The sequence below is a fragment of the Mytilus trossulus genome, chromosome 2 (genome assembly GCF_036588685.1).
Source record: "Mytilus trossulus isolate FHL-02 chromosome 2, PNRI_Mtr1.1.1.hap1, whole genome shotgun sequence".
Taxonomy (NCBI): Eukaryota; Metazoa; Mollusca; class Bivalvia; order Mytilida; family Mytilidae; genus Mytilus; species Mytilus trossulus.
The window spans coordinates 59,176,296-59,197,779 of NC_086374.1; the positions used below are offsets into that span (position 1 = coordinate 59,176,296).

Here is a 21,484-nt window from a genome sequence, read left to right on the forward strand (position 1 = left end):
TTTGCTTTCCTTAAAGTTGGAGACAACAGTCAAAACTCATAACAAATGTGCTAAAAAAACACTAGTATTTAGCACCATATTACTCCAAGGCAACTTGCACACGTCATTGGTTTTCGTCATGCTTATTTATAATACTTGTATCCCACTTGTAACAGAAAAAAGCCGACAGATCCAGTGTTATATACTTTCAACAAAATACCTTGGATTAAACTCAAACGCGAATCGAAAGTAAGTTGTTTGTATACATCTCAAGCATGGGTCCCAATAATCGCGCGCGAAAATCAAGTTTGTTTTAATGTATATTTACTGTATACTGCCATCTTGGATTGTACAAAACAGTACAAAAACGGTCCAGTTCGGGTTTAGGCGATAACTCTGATGCCTAAGTATTAAGTAAATGCTAAGCTCTTTGCACTGTAAAGAAATCTTGCAACAATTTTGATGGTTTCGCAGATGATCTGTTGCAAGGGAAATGTCTAACCTACTCCAACATACCCTTAATCTTTTGTTTGTTAGCTGCTCCTTAGTTTTCTTAAAATACAATGATTCATCGTTGTTTAACTTAAAATACACAGACAAATTTAAATGATGCATGTACCGAACCACTGGGTTTATAATGTTGCCCTTCACATATCCGCAGCAGTATCAACATATTGATATGACCGCACCTATGATCCCAATTGTATGCGCAAGTTTTAAACACCAGTCTTTTGGCCGTTCTTAGCGTAACGAACGAGGCTGCAGTAAGTACTTAATTAGTTGTCTTCGGTATACATGCATATTCAGAACGAGTACAAAAATAATTCAGTCAGATATATACAAATCGTGATTTAGTTTTAAATACTAAAGTTTGGCATGGACAGAAATGGTTCTTTATACAAACTGTGTTTGTAAGCTTATAAGGAGTTCAACTTTATCTTATCGGATTAACACTATTTACGCTGCATTTGTTAATCGGGCGTTAGCAGACGTTTGAAGGAAATGTCATTAAACTGAATTTCTGCAATTCAAAATGTCCTATATTTTAGTATAAAGTTGATAAAAATAACTAACGTTTATAATTTGCATAGAAAAAATATATATTTAGGATCCTTAAAAGTTACTGGTAATCCATAAATACGTAATATCTTTCTGTTTTGAAATGTTATAATTGATCCATATATTAAGATATAACATTTATACAATTCATAATTTTGTCAAGATTGGAAAATAAGACAGATAAATATTTTTTCGAAACATCTGTCGTCAACATTACAAGAATTAGTCTTTGGTTTTTTTTTTGATAAATCTGAATATATGGATTCAACTACATATGAAATTGTCTGCCATAATTTAATATTAAAAGATACATTTTGGTTCAACATTTGTCGGGATAAGAAGAACATTTTAAGCTATGTGGGTATTTCAATTAAACATTCAAAGAAAAAAAATCAATTTGAGAATTTTAATTATCTAAAGTTTGACACTAATGCGTTTTAATAATCGTTTTATTACTGTTCCTATTATAATAGCCGATAATTTTAATTATTTCCTCTAGTTTTATTTTGATTAAAATAATTGAATACGATCTTCCTATAAGCCGACCAGTATAACACAAAACTAATTAATAAAAAATGGGTTTCAAGAGAGTCGAGATAAACATCGCGTTTTTAATCAAGTCATAATTACCTATTTTAAAGCAACAATCATTATTAACATTAATAATATTGACAAAATTAAATCTGTCAATATTAAACTGGGCGGAGCAGACGTTATCATTTCTCCATTCATGCTATTGAAACATGCGTTCCGATTGGTTAGCTACAAATGAGAAACGATCCAGTCGTAAATACGGAGTAATTCATAACACACAACCATAAAATAATCTGCTATAGGAATTATGAAGTTGTTTGTTGAGGAACGTTAAACAATACAAATTATTGTGTATGTTTGATTCTTGTATACGCTGGTTTGTTTATTTCAAGCTGTTGATGTAATCCGACCGACTATACATCCATTTAAGTGACGCATATTGGACTATGACAACGAACATTTGATAGTGTACGACTGCACACAATTTAAAAATACATTTTTCAAGGATTTTTTTATGAACTGAAACATTTCTTTGTTGTTGTTTGTTTTTGAAGCAGACGATATCTTTAACAGACGGAATATACCTTCATCATGACAAATGGTTAGTATAAAGCGGAACACGTGTTTTTATCACATTACTTCCGTTTAGTTTTGTTTATCTTTTCACACTGAACGATAAATCATCCTTAAAATATAGTTTATCATATCTAGACTATGTCTTAAATAAACACAATCTATGTGTGCACTTTTTACTGAACAAGTCTCGTATGAAACGATACCGTTTAATATCTAAATTTGAAGCAATTTCTTGATTAATTTCGAATATCCTATTCCATAAGGCATAACGACTTTCACAGACAACATACGATCACAAACCGTTCTTCGAAAATGTAGAAACATTTCGGATCTAGCATCTATTTATAGTTTCTTTTTAGTTTTTGCAATAAGCAGGGACTCTAGGATTAATCATGTAAACAAGTCTCATTCTGTAATCAGGTATAATCCTGTAAATTATTCATAATTTAATCTTTTATTTTTGTGTGTATGTATTGATCAATCCCAAGTTAAACAAGAGTATATTTACTTCATTAGTTGTATTATTAGTTTCACTCCGAGTATATTGGTGTTTAAAAGTTGGGTAGTAGATTTAACATTTAATATAGCAAGGTAAGCAGTAGTAAATCCTTAGAGTAAATCATTCAATATCCTGACATATATATGAATGTAGCACTCTGAGTATATACTGGAGATGTGGTATTACAGCCTTGATTCCATAAGCAGATGACAGGGTCACCAATGGTGCGGGGACTGCTAACCAACACATCAGATCAAATCAGGTGTGTTGGGGTTCGTGTTGCTCATTGTCAGATTTCTGCGTAGTGTAACTGTTCGCCTCTGACCACGATGCTGTCTTTGTATATGTAGTATGATTGCCAATGAGACAACTCTTCACAAGAGACCAAAAATTACGGAAATTAACAACTATAGATCACCGTACTAGTTTTTATGATAAACCTTCAAATCCACAATCCCGAAGCTCAATTTTACGAAAATTTGGGCTTGTGGTTTAGTACGAGGACTGCCTCACTCAGCCTTCCACAATGAACAAAGCCCATAATCAGCTATAAAAGGCAGGCCCCTTATTGTTACACTCTCTAGGAGGGGGGTTTAAAATGCGTTCTTTTTTCATTGCAAACAAGTCAAAAGAAAAGAACATGAAGAAGGCTTCTTCATTAAAAGCACAACTCTAATGTTAGAAGTATGATGCTTCAATGTATGCTCGCCGGACATGACTGAAGCAATTGTATTTGAACATTATACAAGCAACACTCACTAATTTTATTTGGATTTTTCTGCACAGGTACAGAAGACAGTTCTTCAATGATGAATAATGGTGTGATGCAGGACATAGGTAACCTGGCCAACAGCGTGACAGGTGAATCCCCATCATATGGCAAGGCATGTGCAGGTTGTGGTGGCAGAATCTTGGACCGATTCCTGCTACACGCGATGGAAAGATATTGGCACACAGGTTGTTTAAAGTGCTCTTGTTGTCAGACAAATTTAGAACAATTAGGATCGTGTTTTACCAGATCTGGGATGATACTGTGTAAAAATGATTACTTACGGTAGGTACAAATTGAACCCATGTGTATTTACAAAAAGATTATCGTGTAAATGTTAAATAGTTTAATACAGGGTTCGTGGGAAAATGTTTACGTCGTGAAGATTTTCTCTCACGCATTTGGGTATTTGATTATATTCTTAGTAGCATAATTAAGAAGAAAATACTTAAGTATGATATTATGGAATACTAAAAAGAACATAGACAGTGATTTGCCTGTGATGTGACCAGCCCTCTGTATAAATCTTTATCAAAATACGACCCTATAATTGTATGAAAAAGCTAGAATCGAAATGTTTGATATTTTTCAGAACTATACTTTTTGATTGATGCATATACAGGTATTCGGTTCTGCATCTTTTTCTTTCCAAAATCATGGTGTTATGCATGAACTAAAAACTTTCTTTAGGCACACCAAACATTTTGCAAACTTTGTTAATTTTTTGTGTTTATTCATCTACAATTTTTACTGTATGATGATTTAAGATCGTGGTATATGGATATCTCGCGTACTTCTCTGTCCTCGTTAGATGGTTAGCTTAACGAATCTTACTAAATTGATCGTTTGGAATATGAGCTATTCTTAATCATTTGTCTGTCCAGTCTAATTATAAACCTCGAGAGAATAAATTAGCTTTCTAATTCATTAGTAAATCAGTTATTTACTGTGGGCACCTAGGATAAATGCATGTTTAGCAAGCACAATTGGTCAATTAAGACTCATTATTGGGTTCAATTACAACACAAGTAAAACCAATCCGAAACTTTATTATTACCAAGCTTAACTTAATGAAAAGTAAATTGGTTCCTTTCATAAAGGTAATAATAGCATTTTATACGTTGAGAAATGAAGAATAAATATTAAACGAGCTTACACAAATTTGTTAAAATCTGATATATGTGTCAAAAGAAAAAAGGCGATAATATTAAATCATCTGGAAAAGGAGATTTGTGTGGATTTAAGTTGTTAATATTGATTTTTAGGTAATGTTTGTATTCAAGAAAGTAAATTTGGGAACAAAAAAAAGAAATGCACAGGTGTTCTTAATGAAAAAATGAAAACGTTGATGGACAAAAAGATATGTGTGAATAAGTCATCTGGTGGATTTTTGTATACAAAACAAAATATTTTATTGGATTATAAAAAAAAAAAAAATAACCTAATAATATATAGAACTGAGCAGTGTAGGAAGGACTTAAACTTTTTGTACTTGCATTCCATAAACTCAGGGTAAACCTGGGACCAAAAGACACATGTATTTGTCCCAGTACAAAATGAATAAGTAGACAAATGGTTTGTTTACTGCTGTTGTTACTATCTAGCTTTACATGCAATACACAGTAATTAACAAACGTCTACGGCCTCTGATAAACGACACATGAGAAACGATGTTTGAACCAGACTAGAAAGCCTTTCAATTAACTAATGTTCCGTTTGGCTAAGTAGAGTAAGGTACATTTTAATGAAGTTAAATTGATTTTAGATGCCCCTATCAAAATTAAAATTACAAACGATTTTTTTTCTCGACAGATGTCGTTTTCGCAGAGTCTAAGTGTATGATAATGGACTCTCTAAAAGTCGGTTTAATTACGTGATAATACATTTGAACAGACTACTTAATTATCATGTTAGAGTTAAAGTAGTGAGAAACATAAATGGCCAGATAATTAGAAGAAAAACGTGTGTTCCATTTAGGATCGATTTTAATTAATTTTCGAGATTGGATTTGTTCGTCAACAACAAACTAAAAACCAATTTCCAATATCAACAAAGGTTAATTTCAGCAATCAAAATGAAGGAAAAATTAGTTTATTTGAAGTTTCTTGATCTCACAATTTAAATTAATTACAATTTGCATTTGCGTGGCGGTATTGCGTTTTTGAATGCAGTCGCGGATATTAAGACCTCTTTTCCAGTATTATCAATATGTGCAGAGAATTAACTGGTTAAATCTATTATTTCCTTGTACTAAAACTCGAAATCCTCTTTAATACGACGCATTTGAACTAGCGGATGTTTATATATTGAATCCTTTATCACTAAACGGAGAAAATGCATTTCAATGTCCAAACATTGATATGCTCAATTAACAATTAATCTCCCATCTTTCATCCTGGTTTATCTACCTTGTACATTGTAGTACTTACTCAGTGGTGGATCCAGAACATTTTATACTAACATAGGCCGTTAGTTTTCTCGTTTGAATTGTTTTACATTGTCATTTCGGGGCCTTTTATAGCTGACTATGCGGTATGGGCTTTGCTCATTGTTGAAGGCCGTACGGTGACCTATAGTTGTTAATTTCTATGTCATTTTGGTCTCGTATGGATAGTTGTCGCATTGGCAATCATACCACATCTTCTTTTTATATAAAGGATTAGGGGACTGGATCGTACCCATAGGCTAGCGAAGATGAATCCTAGATTTGATTTTGACTTTTATTTTTTTGTGTTTTTGGACTTTTATATGCTGGCCAGTTTTAATTGGTTGAGAAAGCCGGAGTGCCCGGAAAAAAACCACCGACCAAACTGACAGTCTTAGTCTATTTAGATTGGTTCGAGTGCACCTTCACGAGTGAGGTTCGAACTCACAACCTCAGTGTTGACTGGCTAGTGATTACAGTAGAAACCTCTTAGACCACTTGGCTACCGAGTCCCAGGGATCCCAGATAATATACCGGGTAGTCATTTAACTTGAATCGTGTTAACTTTCAAATAGTCTGAGACTTATCTAACGTCAGATAGTGTTTTGGGACTTGCTGTTGTCATAGTCAGAGATTGCTCTGACGTCTAATAGTCTTTTAAAAAAAAACTTGAATATGACCCACCTCCCCCAAAACCCAAAAGGAAGTCGGTCTAAAAAGTCTATCAAACGTTGAAACAATCTCGACAAACTTTTAAGTTACTGTAATTCAAACCGAAAATGTCTCGTAGAATAATGCCTCTGTTCATATCGACGTGAAGTGAGACACTAAAACAGAAAGATATTTCCAGAGTACGTATGAGAAGTAATTTCCTTTACTGTTAATAAAGTATTTTAATATCTCGGGGACCAATAACTTTTTAATAAAACTCTGACAAATCGTGAACAAATAATTTCAAAAGAGGGAAATTAATTAATTTCGGTAGCATTTATTTCATTCGTCTCGCTGTTGGCGAAGGATATTAAATCTACCCTAGTAGTATATATCACTAGTTAAATCAGAGATAAATAATTGATTGTGAGAATTTTGATTAATTGATTGATAACGTCCCTTTATACCACTCTTCAATCTGAAGTAGATGAATGAAAAACGATAGATCACGCGATGTTATATTTATATTCAATAATGATATTACGTTTAAAATATGAATTATAATTGACAACAGACTGCAGATATTAAATTTAATCATCTTTAAATATCTCGAGGTCTCTCAAAGGGAATAACATTAGGTTCATTTTGAACAAGTATATATGAGGGGGAGGACAGGGGGTACCCTTCTCCTTTCTCCTACCCCTTTTCTCCTTATTTTATTTTTTTTAATTTACCGGAAAAAAAGAGATATTTTTTTTTCGTATTTAATTTTTTTCTCCCAGCCTTCCTCTCCTTTCTCCTACCCCTTTCTCCTTTCTCCTACCCTCTTTCTCCCTGTCTCCCTTACCCCTGTCCTCCCCCTCATATATAGCTTCATTTCGAATTCATAACCACTGACTTAAATGAACTAAACGACTACGTTCAGTTTACAATGTATTTTCTATTCCCATTACAGAAAGCCTTCGTTTTAAAACCCCTCTGTTAACAGAATAACTATACATATACATGAGAGAGGGTTCACGAGGAAGTCTTGTCATAAAGCTCACAAACATACTGATGGCTTACATCTCAGACTCTTGTGTCTAAACAGAGGCACTGATGTCCACTATATTATTTTCTATTGGTCATTGATTGAAGTCATGTATTTGGATAGACTTGTATATCACGAACGACTGAAGCAACGAGCCAGTTCTCAAATCGACAACTAGTAATTCCTTTTCAAATTTAGGTTCTTTGTGGTGTATTATATCTCCCACAGTTTTTCATATGATTCCTCAGCTAAATATTAAAACAGAAATCAATTTGATGTCCATGTGATAACATCCACACCAATCTATTGTTTTAGTGCACTCATGAATATTACAAATATTAATTACTTAAATCATTTGTTATACTTTAATATCGGCGTTACAGTATGTACGTTCTTGACAGTTTTATTGAGATTGCTGTAGGGGTCAATTTTCATAAAAAGCAATGTCAAGTTCCCAGAACGAGTTGTTGACAATGACGGCAATAAAATTATCACAAAAAAATCATAATCCACCATATATCTAACATTGAATGTCAAATAATATAACTAACGGTGGACAGATGTCGTTGAAAATATATTAAAGAGAAACAAATGTAATTTAATTTGAAAGAGCATGTTCATCGTGATAAAGTACTAAGCACAGTATTATCTATACTGTTACTTGCCTATTCGAAACACTCTTTACAATTTATGTACATTTTCAACTCCAGTGTAGTTTTAGTTCGTTATAAGTAAAATAAAAAAAAGTACTGAACTCCGAGGAAAATTCAAAACGGTAAGTCCCTAATCAAATGGCAAAATCAAATGATAAAACACATGAAACGAATTCACCGTTATAGTATCACGATCTTCCCTTAAATTGGTATATTTTAAAATTGAGTCAATTTTTGCATTCTCATTGTTTCGGAATTGAGACATAAGTGTATATTGGTACCCAGTACTTTTCTGTTCTGTCAGTTCGAGTTCTCCTTACTTCCATTTGATCGCGTTAATCTGGTAATGAAGCTGTAAAGGAATTACAAGTCGACTTTTGTTACCTGACGTGTTTCATAGATAATTACGTGTCATAGAATTTTTACGTTGATGTACTACATAAATAATTACGCAAAACGACAATTAGCAAAGAAAACTACATTCTCCATCTCTGATTTCTGTCTTGTTTTAGAAACCACTGATAAAAAACAATGGAAACAATAGAACGAAATTAACAGATGTTCCCTCTCGGTTTGCCATGCGCACAGTTGTCTTTCATCAGAAAAGTATTTTCTAATTAACAGGAGCACGACGCGTAAAATTGAACAATTTTTTTAAGATTAAAAATTCCAACATAGTAAATAGCGAGAATGTATTGTTTAGATGATATAAACGTTTACCTCTGGTTCAAAGAGATTTTACTCTTCACATGATATTAGTTTATGTCTAATTCGACATTTAATTAGTAAATAATGATTGATTGCAAACTTTTGTACAATTTCAGTAATCAACTTACAGATTTCTATATTTCTGTACTAGTAGCACCATCTTCACATTGCGATATTTTCATTTAATAATATGTAACAACGCAGTACATTATTTCATATTTGAAAAGGTTATATTCAACCCTACCAGACCACACCCGCGACATCGCGATCAAAGTATACTTACGCCTTATTTCAAACTGGAGTTTTTAAGAATGTGTACTGTAATTTGAAAATGTCATGCTGATTGTAATGTGCACAGTTTGTTTTCTCTGCCCTTAAAATCTTTCTGTTTAAATTCGTTTCGGTTTTCTTATTACAACTGGAAACTGCTTGTATATATGATTTTGGGGTCAATGATTGAATTTATAAATGTCTATCCCTGTATAATGATGAAAGCTCATGTGTGACTATGAAGGGTTTTTTGTAATTTGCTGACGGTATCAGCTTACAAAGTAAGCCACAATGGGCCGGATGGAAAAATATCTGAGAAAGATTTAATAACACCATGGTCAAAGGAAGCAACAGCTAGTTAATCACTTCAAAGGCGAATCCAGTTATTTTTAAATAGGGGGCACCATGAAAAAAGCATTGATAATAAAAAGGGGGTTTCAACCCGACCCCCCCCCCCCCCCCCCCCCCTGAATCCGCAACTTCACTTTCTAAAGGGACAGTAAAGTCAAGAGTTCTGGATTGGTCATCATGCAGTTCCTGCTCCACTTGTGACACCCCGTCATGTTACTGCATGTTGATGCAACATTAGTGTATAATTTTATTCTGTTCTCATGCTGGTTTTCGCTTTAAACCAGTTCCCTACAGTACACACAAAATTAAAAAGTTTGCATACACCCGCAAGTAGAAGACTTGACCCAGAATTAATAGTTGCCACCTCTTAAAGCATTTCTCCATATTCTCCTTATCAAAACCCGCAAATCGATGTACCATTTTCTTTATGAAGTAGAATAATAAACTTTTTGGGCTGAATACACTTCCAGATTTTACCAGCTATAGGGTACAGCAACTATACCCATCATGTTTATGTTGTATACTATTTTGAAAACATGAAATTACCATATTCTTTTGATGTTGTAAACATTTTATAACCCAATACTACTACAAGTCGTAAAATCAATCAGTATTCCATTGATCAGTGGATCGATTGGCGGATGATATATTTTCCGTCTGTTAATAGACAGGTGTTAAACAATCCATCAAAAGCGCTCTGATCCATCAAGGGAGAATACTCATATCCATGTCAGATTCTTGATGTCTTTTTCTTTGAAAATCACATCAAAACAGCTGTTGTCTAGATCATAACGATGTTTATTATAGTCTGTATAATATATTTGTCATAAAACATATTTATGCTTCGGAAGTTATGTCTTGTTTATATTGCACGTTGATTTATCTTTGAATCGGAACAATTCTGGAGGATAAAAGAATAAGCATTTGAAATATAAATATCAATTTTATTGATGTATTCGAAATAATTGTATATAATTTTCTTCCTGTTTATTCGAGACAAGAAAACAATAGTTTATGTTTCATTCAGAGTAAGGTGAAGGTTTCTTTCAATGTCTTATGATATTCCCTTCTGACTGGACATTTCCGTCGATAAATTGGCTGCATGCATGACAGGGGAGGGAATCCGACAGATCCAAATTGAATCCTTACCTAGCATAGGATCCTGTCCCAATCTCTTATGAAACAGTCAGTGGGCTACTATCCCAGGCTTATCCTAAGTTGCGTACCCTTTGATCTTAGTTTTCCATATCACGTAAACCAAAAAAGATGAATTTAGAAATATAAAAGTATGAAACCGATAACCCACAACAATTAAATAAAAAGCTTTCGAATCGGATTTATGTGACGAGGATTTAATATCACCATATTTTAAAATGCCGAATGTTTCATTTCCTAATTGAAAATCATTTTAGTTCCATTATCTAATGAATTTTATTGTGGCTAAGTAATTTCTATCTTCCAGTAAATGAAATTAACTTTTATTAATCCCGCACAGCATAATATGACTTGGTGATCATTGAAATTGCTGTAATTTGTCGTTTAGTTTAATTTTCCTCCCCGAACTCATTTAAACGGATCTGCCCTTTCAATACTAATTTCATTTATAGCTATATGATTACAACATTCAATTCTCAGAAGGACTAAGTGCTTGCAGCAAAATATATTAAGTAATAAGTTAAACGCTTAAACTCTCCAGTAGATAAACAAAGCAGACGGGTTAAGCAGGTCTTTATATTATTTAATTGAGCTAAGTCCTGGGGGTCCATGAACTGAAAAGTTTACTATTTTATTAAGTAAATTAATGTAGGAGCTAGCAGTTGTGACTTAAGTACCGTCAGCAGCAACACTACTGAGAATATCGAATATTGATTGTAATGAATCAGTTAACTCAGTAAACTGCCGAACTTGCCATCTGCTTTGGAGAATATCACACATAAAATTTTCAAATGGTTTCAGTTTGATAGAATGTATCTGCTGTATGGTTTTTGTTCGTTGTTGAAGGCCAACGGTGACCAATAGTTGCTTGCTAATATCACACACGTCTTGCTGACTCCTTTGTTTCATTTGCAATCACGCCACATGAATGCTGTTATTTTATTTATAACTTAACCATTTATTTAATTGTATCATTATAGGATGTTTGGGTCCGGTGGATTGTGTGCAGGATGTGGACAGACTATTCCGCCAAGTGAACTTGTAATGAGAGCTCAAGCAAGCGTGTATCATGTGAACTGTTTCAAGTGTGTAACATGTCAAGCTCCACTTGCCCCAGGTGACAGATTTTGTGTTATAAATGGTGGTGTTTTCTGTGAACAAGACTATCCAAAAGTGCTTAAAGGACACATGCAGAATGGCTCTCCACGAGCAAATCACAAAGTGCGAGAAATGATACAAATGTCAAATTAAAGGATACCATGTTTTATTTCTTGCGGTTCTAGTCATGACTTCCGGTTTGATGATCGTATGATTTTCCAAATTAGAATAATTTAAAAGCTATGACCAGGAGGAAATTTGCTAGTCTTTCATTTCTTCCATTTTCCCAAAAAATCAGAAAAATAAGATTTTGTTCTTTCATGAACATGATTATATCCTGCAGGAGTATACATGTACAACTTTGATATTTAGTACATACTAATTCATATTTGCCTCTGAACCAAGGACGTATAACTAACATACGTCCTTGCCTGAACTAATGTGATCATTCTCAATGCTTTTAATTGTAAATGAAGGTTAATTTTATTTGTAAGTTATATATGGACATAAAATATTAATGGAGATGACTATCATGGAATTTAATACATACTAAAAAAATGGTTTTTGAAATGTTAAAAATGACCATTACAGACTTATACAGTTGCCTGCATTTGTACCTGTTTCTGAGTATTGTATATTTCATTGTTATGTTGATATTTTGTTATGAAATGATATCTTGCAAGTGCTGGCATGGTAAACAAAAATTGTACATATACATTATTATTATTATTGTATGAATTTATGATGACAAATTAAAGATTTTAAACAAACTTGTCCTTTTTTACGGATTATCTGCAGTATAAGTAGTAAAAATAGAACAACGTGGTCGGGTTAACGTTGTTGTCGCTTTGACACATTCACCATTCCATATTCAATTTCATACTTATAAAATGGCTGCTATTAATACACGACATAACACATGTTTCCTAATTATTACACAAATTGTCAGGTTTGTAACTATTGACTTAAAAATACAAAGATTTGTTCAATTCTTGTCATCCCGATATTCTTCTTCAGGCAAAACTAAGATTTTGACTGTCAATTTAAGAGGTGTCGCGTTTAATCAGAATTAAATAGATCTAGAAACTAGATAAAGTTCGCCACAAGAAATATGATCTCATTAGAAAACCTTACGGACAAATAATTTAGACGGTACAACCTTTTGACATTTCACAGGCATCTGTTTATCAAGAAAAAAACATATGCTTAATTTATCGTAAAACTCTTATCGTTGCCCATGAAACGTCAGATTTTTTGTATATATTAAGTCGATCATATATGTTGATAATTCTGATGGCATTTAGTTGATTTAAAACAGTTGTACATTTAGAATATAATTGCTTGGGTTTATCAAGAATGTATATATCTTTTCCACCAACTAGCTTCGAATATAAATACACATTTTTAACATAAAAACATACTTTATATATAATCAAATTAAATTGAATAGAAAGAATTTTCGTTAAAACGTCAATCAACCCACCCTTTCTAACCAGTACAGTCACGATTAAAATGTATTGATCATGTATGCTTGTTCATTCGACAAACGCAAACATACTTGGAATATAAGACATAAAATAAAGCAAGAAAGGTACCGTTAGTCACGGACATAGAATACGTTATGGTCAGTGTTTCTAATAATTGTTTTAATCGTAGGGGTCAAATACGTAATTTCATTATAACTAGTGGAATTTTAACATAAAAGAGTCCACATGACGCACTAAAAGGGTGTTTTAACTACAACACTATAACTTTTTTTCATGTAGAATGATACTTTGCCGTCCAAGTACATTGTAATACTACAATGAAGTATATAACGTTTGTATCACATGACATTTTTATATCGGAATAATGCAAAATTGAATACACATCAGGATTGATTGATTTGATGGTGTTTGCTAATGTCCAGTGGCAAAAATGTCCTGCATGTTCTGGACAAGAACAAATTAACAATAAACATAATAGGTAGGTCCTGCAATTGGGATTCAACCATGATCAAAGGCGAGAATTCCACTAGAACAATTAGGGTAAAACTATATTGGATAAAGATAGAAATTTACTCTTGCAAGAGGTCTCCTAAGTATCCTTACATAGTTGTTGGACTTTCACATAACGTGACTCTCATTTCGAGGCATCGTCCCCATTCAAACAGACAGGTAATACATCAAGGCAACCAACGAATCACTTGCAGTCTCAATCTTGATACATGTTCATCATACCTAGTTGCTGTACCTTTCAATGTCGTCTATTGGATTTCTATATAAACCAGTAAGGATGGTAGCGCGATCTTTTTACCGAACGTGCGATGGCTGTATAGCCCGTCAAGGTCGTTAAACACGTGTTTGCGCGATCTTTACCTTAATCCGTGACATTTACACTTTCGAATATAAAACTTTTGTATTTCTATCCTATTTGAGCTTTTTGGATTATATAAGTTAAATTTGAATTAAACTATAAAATTAAATATTTGGATATATATTTATGTTTTATTCAAAACTTCCGGGGATTATTTCAATCCTTATATTGTTAGGGACTTAAAATGAACATCAGATTGTTTAACAGAAGAAATTGTCTTGACCAAATAACTATCAAGCCAAAACTTTCCAACAACCTAAAAACCCATTAGATCACAAACTCCATATGTTGTGTACACAAATATTATAGTCCATTAGGCTGATTAGTCGTCCCCATTAAAACCATTAGTTTCACAAATAAACTATCCAATCATTTAAGGGAAATGATATAACATGTGTATTAATCATGTTGGTTATTAGGTAGATTCTGTTGGGACAACATCTTAGTCACTAAAACCCTTTAATTTATTAAAATAAACTGTTAAATTGTTAAAAGCGTTTCCATTTGCTATTTAATTACATGTTCCGGAAACTAAGATATAAAGCATTCGAAATGGATGATATTAATATAGCTAAGCCTGTTTGTTTATTTTTCTCATATTATCAACAAAAATCCTGAGTACTCAAGAATTTCGAATAAAGAATTCTACCTGATTAGTTTTACCTATTAAAATGGACACACATCGAAATAAAACAAAAAGAAATGAAAAGCTGAAAGTTTTGTCGTGATGTCAAATTTTCATATTTTTAGAACTCAAGATTTTTTATTTAGTCTTGCAGTATATGCAAACATAAAACAAGATTCAAAGGATTGTTTAAAAATATTTGAAACAGATAAATGAGAAACTTTTAGGCAATACATATTTTACACATCTACACATACTAATGACAATGTTACTTTATAATGTGTAAAACATTTTTGTTTCTTTCAAAAATAGTGTAAAATACTGCTTCTTGTCGATAAAAGTTTTGGCACTTAGTCTACACTAGCAACATTTATATAACATTTATATAACTATATATCATTGACAAACATACATTTTTATCAATTTTTTTTTAAATAACTTCAGGCATGACATGACCTTGATCTTTGACCTTGACCTAATTTTCTTTTTTTATTTGGGACCAAGGCCATCAAACCGTAGGTCTCTATCGCTTATGTGGTATTGCCGACTCGACCCATTGTTTTTCTTTTCTTTTTTTTCTTCTTAATTTCGAACGTCAATAGACCTCAGTTGACAATTGACTTAGTTATAGTTGGATAACATTTTGCTGTACAGATTAGCACTTCTGGGTTTCGTCTGTAACTGTAGGTTGTGTACGTGAATGGTAAGGTCAACTCGACTTGAATATAATTGTCTTCGCAGTGGTTTAGATAAATTTTAGTTTAACTGATATGAAGTAATCGTGGAATCATACAAAGTGCAAAATTCGTTGAAAATAATGCCCGACTCTTAGCTGGAGAACACTAATACAACTTCTACTCCTTTGCATTCATTGTTGTCTAGAGCATTCTTGGATTTTGTGTCAGGAATTGACGCACCGTTTTCTAACCTTGTCTATTTATATAAATCATTTTGTGTATATCCCTATGAAACATAAAGTTAAAAATTAAGAGTTTCATCAACACTTCCTCTTTCATAAAAAAAAAAAAATGTAATGCAAGTCTTTAAGTCTTTAAGTGTTGACTTGTCCAGAGGCGATCCCTTCTTTGGATGTATCTTAACTTATAGAATATGAACAAACGATATATTGTTTTCAACTTAATTTAAATTCGATAAATAAATATTTTTAAGGTGATGTTGGTCTCTTTATATATAATTTTCTGCATTACAACCAGAGCTGATTTTTCGTCTCCATAACTGCTAACGCTTTACATTGTGATTGGAAATATGGTTATTTTTTTAAATTGTTGGGTGCTTTAAATATTTGCCACTGTACAGTGACAAATATTTAAGATATATTCAGGACGAGCATAATTTGATTAAGAAATACCAGCAATATGTCCGGAATGGAGTGTGTGAAATCTGTATTACCACTGCCTAAAAAGAAATTTAGCTATGCAATAAAGATCGCAACAGACCCCTTAGAGTTGTTTTTAGGACTTTGTAACGTACAAAGAGCCTATTACTATCTTAACACGGAACTCAGAGTCCTAATTCCTAAGTAATAGACTGTCGCATTTAAACATCACGTACAACCAAGCGTATCAGCATATATAGGTTTCTCGTCTCGTAGTAGTGTACTAGCATATGTGTCCATATTTCTGCATCTCTCTTTATGGTTGACTTATGATATTGTACGAAATAACAATACTATATAAAAAAAGAAGATGTGGTATGATTGCCAATGAGACAACTATCCACAAAAGACCAAAATGACACAAACATTAACAATTATAGGTCACCGTACGGCCTTCAACAATGAGCAGAGCCCACACCGCATATAGTCAGCTATAAAAGGCCCCGATAAGACAATGTAAAACAATTCAAGCGAGAAAACTAACGGCCTTATTTATGTAAAAAAATGAACGAAAAACAAATATGTAACACATAAACAAACGACAACCACTGAATTACAGGCTAGTTTATTAAAGTAACAACACTTACATTGTTGTTTTTATTATGTCATTCACTATAAGAAATCTTTATTAATGAATACGGAAATTGTCAATTTCAGAATGTCCAAAACGTCCCACGAGTTCTGATTTAAGGAATACTCTTTGCTAATTATATAAAAAAAAAAGCATTCAGCTCTTACATACGAGGGTCGTAAATCACCGATATTGCAGTTCCTTGGTGCATGATAACTTCCCAGTATATGGTAGATCTTCACAACAATACTTCATTATAATGTAAAAAGATGACAAGTAATAGTAGATGCTTATATATACATACTAGTAACTTCTTTAAATACATATCAAAACAACAATGTTAAATATGAATATTTGGAACACAATTTGTTACATGTATCTTCCCTCACCAGAATTCGAGTTCATCCTTTTGTAACATCGAGACAAACTCGCCTGCACTGTGTTCATCCATTTAGACCAGGTGGTCACATAGCCTTTACTATAGTTATTCAGCTGTCCGTGCCTATTCATACTTTTCCTCGCGATTAGAATCTAGAATTGTGTAACAGTACATGATAGGTTAGGCATACATGCTGATGGAATTCATTGCAGATTAGCTAAATGTTTATCGTGAAGGATCGTTTGATACAGTCACAGAAATAATATATATATATATATATAAATGACCCTTTCAAGGGCTATATATATATATACTTATATAGCCCTTGAAAGGGTCATTTGTTTTGTGACTAGAACAACCAAACATATCCCATCCATTATACTAAATGATGAGATCTTAATTGTCGTTGTACTACTGTAGATTAATCAGCGAGAGTCTGTGTAATAAAGGTTGTGTATAAAGTATAGTTTGTTATACATGTACTCATTTTTTTATACTAAGTCTTAAAGTATTCGATGAATAGTTTAGAAAAAAATACTGACTGTCAATATCTCGACTCGGATTTATGTCTAATGATCCCGTTTCCAATGGCAGCACCTGGTCACTTACTTAGTAACTGAATAATTCAGTCGTTATATTTCGCTGCTCTACGTTGGCTCGACAATGGAACAGTTGATCACGGGGTGGTACTGGATTATTCGATTTAATGGTCACCGGACGATAATAACTAACAAAATACAAAATAATGTACTGCAATGTTCATAAAAGGAATACAGTTCGACAAAAAACGATAAAAAAAAACCTTCGCAATGTTCACAAAAGGATTTATATAATTGAGTCCATGACAAATATATATATATATATATATACAACTCGTCTAAACATCAACCCAACAATGTTAGATCTGTAAATTTGCTTTCGCAAATTTTTGGTTCTTCCCTCGCCGGGATTCTAACCCATGCTACTGTGATATCGTGACACCAAATCGCCTGCACTGCAGCCGTCCCGCTAGACCACACGACCACCTGGGCTCTCAAAAAAAGAGCTTTCGGTGGGCATGTGTTACCTTTATATATATATACAACTCGTCTAAACATCAACCCAACAATGTTAGATCTGTAAATTTGCTTTCGCAAATTTTTGGTTCTTCCCTCGCCGGGATTCGAACGCATGCTACTGTGATATCGCGACATCAAATCGCCTGCACTGCAGCCGTCCCGCTAGACCACACGACCACCTGGGCTCTCAAACAAGAGGCTCTCAAGAGCCTGAATCGCTCACCTTAATTCTTTTGGTTAAATCTCTCATCAATGATTATTTTGGCTTTTCAATTTATTTAAATGTTTTTTGGATCGTCCTATTTTCTTCAAAAGCCAAAAAAAATAATCATTTTCTCCTATGTTCTATTTTAGCCATAGGAGCTATGTTTCTTGACATACAAGGAAATAAAATATAAAATTTATACTAGATACTCTGAAACTCATTTAGCCTAAGTTTGGCTGAAATTGATACAGCAGTTTCAAAGGAGAAGATTTTTTAAAGTAAGTCAACATGATGAACAAATTGTGAAAAAAGTCTTTAAAGGGCAATAACTCCTTAAGGGGTCAATTGACAATTTTGGTCAAATTGACTTAATTGAAGATCTTACTTTGCTGAACATTATTGCTGTTAACAGTTTATTTCTATCTATAATAATATTCAAGATAATAAACAAAAACAGCAAAATTTCCTTAAAATTATCAATTCAGGGGCAGCAACCCAACAACAGGTTGTCTGATTCATCTGAAAATTTCAGGGCAGATAGATCTTGACCTGATAAACAATATTACCCACGTTAGATTTGCCCTAAATGCTTTGGTTTTTGAGTTATAAGCCAAAAACTGCATTTGACCCCTATGTTCTATTTTTAGCAATGGCAACCATGTTTGTTGATAGATCATAACTTCGGATACAATTTACAAACTAGATACCCTAAGGAACATTCAATTAAAGTTTGGAAGTATTTGGCACAGTAGTTTCAGAGGAGAAGATTTTTGTAAAAGATTACTAAGATTTACGAAAAATGGTTAAAAATTGACTATAAAGGGCAATAACTCGTAAAGGGGTCAACTGACCATTTCCGTCATGTTGACTTATTTGTAAATCTTACTTTGCTGAACATTATTCCTGTTTACAGTTTATCTCTATCTATAATAATATTCAAGATAATAACCAAAAACAGCAAAATTTCCTTAAAATTACCAATTCAGGGGCAGCAACCCAACAACGGGTTGTCTGATTCATCTGAAAATTTCAGGGCAGATAGATCTTGACCTGATAAACAATATTACCTCATGTCAGATTTGCTCTAAATGCTTTGGTTTTTGAGTTATAAGCCAAAAACTGCATTTGACCCCTATGTTCTATTTTTAGCAATGGCGACCATGTTTGTTGATAGATCAAAACTTCGGATACAATTTATAAATTAGATACCCTAAGGAACATTCAGTTAAAGTTTGAAAGTATTTGGCCCAGTAGTTTCAGAGAAGAAGATTCTTGGAATAGTTTACGACGACGGACGACGACAGACGACGACAGACGACGGACGACGACGGACGCCAAGTGATGGCATAAGCTCACTTGTCCCTTCGGGACAGGTGAGCTAAAAAAGAGCTTTCGGTGGGCATGTGTTACCTTTCCACGTCAGTTTTAATCTAGCGGCGTACTACAGTACATGATATATATGGCATGAAGATGTATATATATATATACCGATGATACAACTATACTTGTCTGAAAATCTAAAACTTAAACAAAGACTTTTCCAACAATATGTATTGTTGATATACACATTACATGAAATTATTTGAAAGACAATCATTTTGTCAAAACAAGTCGCCTTCAATGTCGTAACCTTCTTTACAACAAGAGTACAAGTTTATTTAAAGGTGCTTTCTTCCATATAAGGTAATGTCTCAAACTTTGTAATTCGAAAACAATATACATGTACAACTGTATATCATTTGATTGTGTATTTATACATCCCAATTGTACTTTCACAGCATACACGTATTCGTATTTATATTTCCCAAATGTTTTAATTCTATACTTTATAAACTTTATAATAGAGTTTATAAAAACAAACTAAAAAAAAGTTCCGACACAGTTTGAAACTTTGTAGAGAGAATAAACAGCTATATGTCTTGATATCTAGATATAGGAAGATGTGGTGTAAGTGCCAATGAGACAACTCTCCATCCAAATAACAATTTAAAAAGTAAACCATTATAGGTTAAAGTACGGCCTTCAACACGGAGCCTTGGCTCACACCGAACAACAAGATATAAAGGGCCCCAAAATTACTAGTGTAAAACCATTCAAACGGGAAAACCAACGGTCTAGACCACAATCATAAGGGTCAACAGGCCAACAAATCATACATGTTAATAGTATTTTGCTGAATGGATATATATCAATTTGGGTACTCATGCAACAAGTCTTTCAAAATATTCTTCCATGCTTAATTCACAAATATTTATAAAAAGGTCACTTTTCAAAAAAAAAGGCGAAATGTAAACGAGGCTCGCGAGAGCAAATGTTTTTTCTTCAGTAAGTCCTGTTTGAAATTCTCTAATTAGACTGAGCGGGTTGCTGTATCATGTTTTTGGCTGAAAAGCCAACACAATTTTTAATGAGGAATTTAAATGAACTATATTGCTTATTAAAGTAATTTATAAGCATCAGTGTAAATGTAAACCAAATAGAAGTAGACGGAATACGTAAATTTGTATAAAGAATCGGATTCGACCAATTCCCCCGAGATAGTAACAAGTTCGTTTTATCTGCCATCATTAAAGCTTGCTAATTGGTCATTAGTGTTACCATTCTCGTTTGAATACATGTTAAAGATAATGAGGAAAGATCTCAAATTGGGTATCAGAAACAAATTGAAACTTCACGTTTGTTTAATGGTGTTAAATTTATCTTCGAACTGTCTTCATTTTAATTATCCTTCAAAAATCTGGCCCTGGGATGAGCAAGTTACAAGTTCTTTAACGATTGTGTGCAGACTAATCTCGCTTTCATTTAATTTTGTCGGATTTAATTAAAAGTTATAGAATCATTAGTGAAAATTACGATCGGCACAAATTGATAGCCAATTACGGTAATTTGGAAAAGTATTTTTGTGACGGAAGCAAGTCTTACGTTGTCAGCCATCTTTTTTTATATTCTTTTTTAATCTATGAGAAAATTTCTAATGTTAAACTTTTACAAAAGGACAAAATTGTTTCTACTGACATGCAGAGCAAATTGTTGCAATTATCCCCCAACCCCTTGACATGTGATGCAGTTAGCTACGAAATGAAATAAATTTAATGAAACGAATTAACCATTCTATTCTTCTGACAATGATATGCTATT

The 21,484-nt window shown here is 33.1% G+C and overlaps 1 protein-coding gene across 2 annotated transcripts; it reads left to right on the forward strand.

The window, feature by feature from the left end:
* The first annotated feature begins 1,799 nt into the window (after nucleotides 1-1,799).
* Nucleotides 1,800-12,527, forward strand: LOC134707653 (LIM domain transcription factor LMO4.1-like). 2 transcript variants are annotated; one of them, XM_063567608.1, is made up of 3 exons: nucleotides 1,800-2,173; nucleotides 3,434-3,701; nucleotides 11,640-12,527. In XM_063567608.1, the coding sequence occupies exons 1-3, from the start codon at nucleotides 2,164-2,166 to the stop codon at nucleotides 11,908-11,910; spliced, it is 549 nt and encodes a 182-aa protein (XP_063423678.1). In that variant the 5' UTR covers nucleotides 1,800-2,163; the 3' UTR covers nucleotides 11,911-12,527. The 2 variants fall into 2 exon arrangements, with proteins under 2 accessions (XP_063423678.1, XP_063423679.1); XM_063567609.1 differs by lacking the exon at nucleotides 1,800-2,173 and adding an exon at nucleotides 2,719-2,739.
* Nucleotides 12,528-21,484: the final 8,957 nt, after the last annotated feature.